The sequence below is a fragment of the Euprymna scolopes genome, chromosome 44 (genome assembly GCF_053919585.1).
Source record: "Euprymna scolopes isolate OS-2025 chromosome 44, ASM5391958v1, whole genome shotgun sequence".
Classification (NCBI taxonomy): Eukaryota; Metazoa; Mollusca; class Cephalopoda; order Sepiida; family Sepiolidae; genus Euprymna; species Euprymna scolopes.
In genome coordinates this window covers 33,971,915-33,977,914 of record NC_136525.1, presented here as the reverse complement: position 1 = coordinate 33,977,914, position 6,000 = coordinate 33,971,915, and the positions used below count along the sequence as shown (strand labels likewise).

At 34.1% G+C, this 6,000-nt stretch overlaps 1 protein-coding gene across 2 annotated transcripts in view; it reads left to right on the top strand.

The window, feature by feature from the left end:
• Nucleotides 1–4,686, top strand: part of LOC145268782 (uncharacterized) — a 54,447-nt gene extending 49,761 nt beyond the window's left edge. For both annotated transcript variants that reach the window (XM_080124394.1, XM_080124393.1), the window contains exons 3-4: nt 1–295; nt 3,272–4,686. The exon at nt 1–295 is cut by the window's left edge and continues 65 nt beyond it. In XM_080124394.1, the coding sequence (XP_079980520.1) occupies nt 1–295; nt 3,272–3,615 (639 nt within the window). In that variant the 3' untranslated portion in view covers nt 3,616–4,686. The remainder of the gene's footprint in view (nt 296–3,271) is intronic.
• Nucleotides 4,687–6,000: the final 1,314 nt, after the last annotated feature.

Genomic DNA, 6,000 nt, shown 5'->3' with positions numbered 1-6,000 from the left:
TCACGCCGGTTACAAGTGATGCAGACGCAGTATACCCGCCTAAAAAAAGAGCAACGGGCTTTGTATGTTTCGAACTACGAACTGAAAATGTTTATTTCAAATAAGAATCACCAATTGCAGGAATTACAGCGACAAGTCGATGAGGTCGACGTACTCATCAACAACGTGTCGAACGAACTGACCAAAGTGATTCTTCAGATTGATGTCCTGAGGAAGACGCGGGATGACAAACTGAGAAACCCTGGCCGATTTAAAAAATCCTCTGCACAACAGAATCACACCAGAAAAAATAAAGGTTCGTTTTCATGCAGAATCAGAGGTGTTTGTTAAGATAGTCGACAGATCAATTTTTTTTAAATATGTGGTTTTCAGCAAAAACAACAGTACCTACTTGTCATGTCGAAAATAGTAATATCCAAAAATTACAAAAATTCATCGAGTAGAAAATTATTTGGTGCAAGTCTATAAATGGTCCACAAGTAATCTTTTTTACTATAAAAATCTGAAAAAAATCTTTATAATGTACGTACTTGTCACTGCATGAAAATGTCATATTCCAAAAATCACGTATCTAAGAAAAACTTCACGCCATCTTGTTTTTGAATGATACACTGCTAGCGACACCTATTGGCAATGTTGGGAATATAAGACCAGAAAGAATCGACTTTCCAAACTATAGAAAAAAAAAATTTGGAAAATTAAGACATTTATAAGTTTTGGAGGATGTTGAAAAAGAAAATAACGTTTAAAATTCCAGCAAACGAGTAGTTTCCAAGATATGAAGAAATGTTAGTTTAAAGAAAGTGAGGGATCACTTTTCTATAATAATTTAATGTATAATGATCACCCACTTTATGGCCATCACTAGTGTAAAACTTGAATTTACGCCGCTGAAATACACATTTGCCGAATTTTTGTTGGCGGAGCGTCAACGTGTGGGTACTTAATTTGCGCAAAATTCTTTATATCTTGGAAACTACTCGTTTGCTGGAATTTTAAACGTTATTTTCGTTTTCAACATCCTCCAAAACTTATAAATGTCTTAATTTTCCAAGTTTTTTTTCTAGTGTTGGAAAGTCGATTGTCTGACCCTTTCTGATCTCATATTCCCAACATTTCCAATAGGTGTTGCTAGCAGTGTATCATTCAAAAACAAGATGGCGTTAAGTTTTTTTTTTTTTCGATAAAATGTTTCATATTTGATTTTCTTAAATAAAAAAAAACTATTTGATCGATTTACGTGATTTTTGGAATATGACATTTTCATGCAGTGACAAGTACGTACATTATAAAGATTTTTTTCAGATTTTTATAGTAAAAAAGATTACTTGTGAACCATTTATAGACTTGCACCAATTATTTAGAGTTAAAAGTAATTTTTTACTGAAAATGGGGGGGGGGCGACATGACAATTAACTACAGTCGGTTTTAGTTAAAATCACATACAAAAAAAAAATTGGTAATGTTGCTAAATAGGGTTTGCGGGTAGGATGAGAAAAATAAAGTATTAAAAATGTTTCTTATCTTAAACATTATTATATGAAGAGTCATTTAGAGTAAAAATTCAATTAATTTACCCATTGAAATTCGAGAAATGCAGGATTAAATATGTGTAAACATTCAATACACAAAAAATCAACATGGTTTCCAGTTGGCATTTCATCGACCAAAAGCAGCCTTGACCTTGCGATCAAAAACCAAGATCAAGTCAAAACAAAAGAAATTGACGGGACTTCGGTGAATCTGTTTAGTTCGTTTCTTTATGAATTTTTTTTTTTTTTTTTTGTGTGTGTGTGTGTGTGTGTGTGTGTGTGTGTGTGTGTGTGTGTGTGTGTGTGTGTGTGTGTGTGTGTGTGTGTGTGTGTGTGTGTGTGTGTGTGTGTGTGTGTGTGTGTGTGTGTGTGTGTGTGTGTGTGTGTGTGTGTGTGTGTGTGTGTGTGTGTGTGTGTGTGTGTGTGTGTGTGTGTGTGTGTGTGTGTGTGTGTGTGTGTGTGTGTGTGTGTGTGTGTGTGTGTGTGTGTGTGTGTGTGTGTGTGTGTGTGTGTGTGTGTGTGTGTGTGTGTGTGTGTGTGTGTGTGTGTGTGTGTGTGTGTGTGTGTGTGTGTGTGTGTGTGTGTGTGTGTGTGTGTGTGTGTGTGTGTGTGTGTGTGTGTGTGTGTGTGTGTGTGTGTGTGTGTGTGTGTGTGTGTGTGTGTGTGTGTGTGTGTGTGTGTGTGTGTGTGTGTGTGTGTGTGTGTGTGTGTGTGTGTGTGTGTGTGTGTGGAGAGAGAGAGAGAGAGAGAGAGAGAGAGAAAGAGGGCACAAATAAATTCAGCGAAATCCTTTGCTGTTTCGCGTGCATTTCATGACAATTTAAACAACTTGTATTTTTACTTATGCAGAATAAATGCAAGAAAAAAAAAACCCATTAAAATCAGTTAAACAACTTTAAAACAATTTTTATTTTAAATTCATTTTTTTCTATGCTTTAGAAGGACAAATGATTTAAGCAGCTTTTAAACAACTTTTATTTTTAAATAAAATTTAGTTTTAATTTAAAATGAAAAAATATTTTATGTAAATAAGGCTCTAAATCAGGTATGTAGATGCACGCGATAATCAACAGATTAAGACAATCAACAGGGTTTGTATTACTGTACACATAGATTCGAAAAAGTTGTCAAAAAACAAATATATAACAAATAAATGTTACCAAAGGCAAGATAAGTTACTTTTCTACCTAACTGTATAGTGTTTTTATTTAATGTAACGTGTCTGTTCGGCTCAAAAAACATACAGTGTTTACCGATGTATTGAAAAATGCAAATGGCGGCATGCTCGCTTTTGAACAAGGTAAGTTTGGGAAAACGAGTTTAACCAAAAATATTATACAAAATACTGTTAGAAACTCACTCAATATATGTTACTATGACATAGGGGACATATAATCGGTGGGTTTTTAACAGTATTTTGTATAATTTGTTTGTTTGAATTCATTTTCCCAAATTTACCGTATTCAAAAGCGAGCATGCCGCCATTTTTCTTTTTAAAATATATCGATAAACACAGTATGATTTTCAAATCGATTAAACGTTTTAAAGTGAGTAAAACCACTAAAAAATTTTGCAGATAAGTAGAAGAGTAACTTATTTTACCTTTGATAACATCTATTTGTTATATATTTGTTTTTTGACAACTTTTTCGAATCTACGTGTATAGTAACACAAACCTCAATGATTTTCCCCCTGCGACATTGTGCATACAACTCATCTTATTTCCTCTCTAATTTCAGCAAATGTCGAAGAGGCTTGCCAATTCATTGCCAAGTATATTGGCCGACACTGGAAAAAACTGTACGATAATCTATCTTTTAACCCACCACGAAACGCCTCTCGCCTGTCATCTGACGTGGAAATCTGGGATAAAATGTCCCTGTCACAAGACTTGACAGATGAAGATTTGGCCTGCAAGTGTCTGACCAAATGGCGTGTGCTGAACCGATCGTCTTCCGTGGCACAACTTGTTACAGCGCTGCGAAAATCTTCACAACAGGAACTGGCAAACAAAGTGAAGAGTAAATTCCTTGTTTTTAATGACAGTGCCAATGTGGAAAATAATAACACGGTACAACAATAACAAATGTAAATTGGTTACACAGAAGCAAACTTTTATTTTTGTCAGCTTCTATGCTATTTGGGTTTGACTTTGAAAATCCAACAAGAGAACTTTGTTAGATATAGGGCCATATCTGAAAAAAACCAGCAAACATGAAAACTTTGCAGCATTTTTAATTTATGTTTAAATTTACACAAGAAGAAGATTAATAATCCAACGTTGAATGCGGCAAGTATTTTTTATGTATACTTACAAGAATTAAAATCAAGAAATAATGCTAATAATTTTATTTCCGGAATCCTTATTCGAATTTTTATCACAATCCATTACATGATTTTGATTCTCGAAAATGTCTAAAATTTAAGGCTTAAGCTTAAGAAGTCTTAATAAGAAACTGAAATTCCGGATATCTTGCTTAATTGGTGTTTAATGATTAGTCTGATTTAGTTAATTAATGCAAATCTGAAATATTTGAATTTTCAAATTGAAGATTGTGCTCATGCTCTCCTCTAAAAAAATTTGTTTTAATCCGAAGAAGCTGATGTTGAGGAAAATAATTATTAATGTCTAATCGCTATTGTTAAAAATTCACAAAAAAATCAGGTATCCGAATTTTCACAAAGGGCTTCCATTCCCTCTTTGTGTCTCGATGTAATGTGCATGTCTGCCGTTTTGGATTATGAAGAAATGAGGCTCTAGATCAGGCATGTCAAACATGCAGCCCGTGGGCTGCATGTGGCTCATTGCAAGCATATTCATGGCACACACAGAGACAGCAACTTTGAAAAGATATGGAGGAGGGGTATATCAAAATAAAAGAAGGAAAAGTAATGAAAATTTTGGAACAGATTTACTTTGTACTCCTCTTTATGGTGACATCCTTGATTTGTCCGTTCCTTGGTTCCGGGTGGTCACTTGGCACTTGCTCACAAAACGGTTGCTATTCTAATGAAGACCATAGATGGCAAAGAGTTTTGTTATGTCACCCAACGTTTCTAGAGCATGAGTGTATTATTCCGGCGTTGGTCATCACAGGTCTATCAATAAAGAGCAGAGGTCTTTTTTAAACAAGAAAAATAAATAGCAATTCAACGCTTTTTTTTTTTTTAAATAAAAATAATTATTTGATTGATTGTTGAAGGAAGAAAAACGTATTTGTATTTTCTATTTTAAATACTTTTGGATTGACTTTTGGTTCTTGAGTTCTCTAGTTTTGGACTGTTTAGTTGGCGACATCCCCAAATCTGAGAACTATTCCAGAACGATATGGACTCTACAGGTAAGCAGAATTAAAAATTAAATTAAACTAAATACAGCCCACATTACCAACCCTTACACCTAGCAAATGTGTTCAAAAATTAATAATGATTGGTGACCTATTATAGGAGTAAATCCCATAGAAAAAAAATGTATAACATATACACATGCCTAACTTTATATATAAATAGAGATATGCATTTGTGAAAATTTAAGAGGCAAGCTCTTTTCTTGTTTGCCAGTGGCATTCACCCTAGCCATGTTGAATTGGCTTCCTCCAAAAGAGGAAGTGTTAAAGGAACATTAAATTCACAAACAGTCCTCAGTCGCATGTATATTCCGGTCAGGGGAGACGACCATGTTCGGTTTTTGCAGTTCTTACAGATAGTTGTTGATGTCCTCCTACATACAGCACCTGGTATTCCCAAATATTGGTCACCCATCTGGTACTGACCAGGTTCAATGTTGCTTAACTTCCATGATCTAATGAGAACCGGTGTGTCAACATAATTATGCTATATATAAGCTCATCTCTTAACATTGAATGGTTGCTCTCTGTAGAATAGTGTGAAATAATTATTAGAAAAATAAACTTTTTGAAAATAAGGTTTTACCTTGAAATATAAAAAATATATGATACCATACCATCTTTGATTCGATACAATATATTGCTAAATATTTAATGAAACAGTGTCCAATAGCGAATTGTCACTGTTTTCAATTATAGTCTGAAATATTTATGAAAATTGCTCCAGACAAGGCATGAAGCCATCTGATGTAAAAAAACTAAAAAATTTAAAAAATATTATTTCAAAATAAAAAATTAGACAACGATAAGTGTTAGATAGATGTATTCCAACCTAGAAAATAACAATTCTTCCTCCTTTTTCAGAAATATTGCTTATGGAATGTGAGGACTAAAGGACAAAATAAGAGAAGCAAGAGTTAGGGGGGGGGGGTTTAAAAGAAAACCCAAGGTCAACTTTTTACTCTTCTAGCTTGTCTTTTATTAAAGCATTAATTTTATCTTCCTTGGTCTGGGTTCAACCTAAGGCGGAGCTGCAGAGTTTTGAATTTTTGGTATCTATTTTCTATCGGCAGAAAAGAAAATTTTGTAATTCTCTGATCTTTTTAATCTTCTCGATGCGA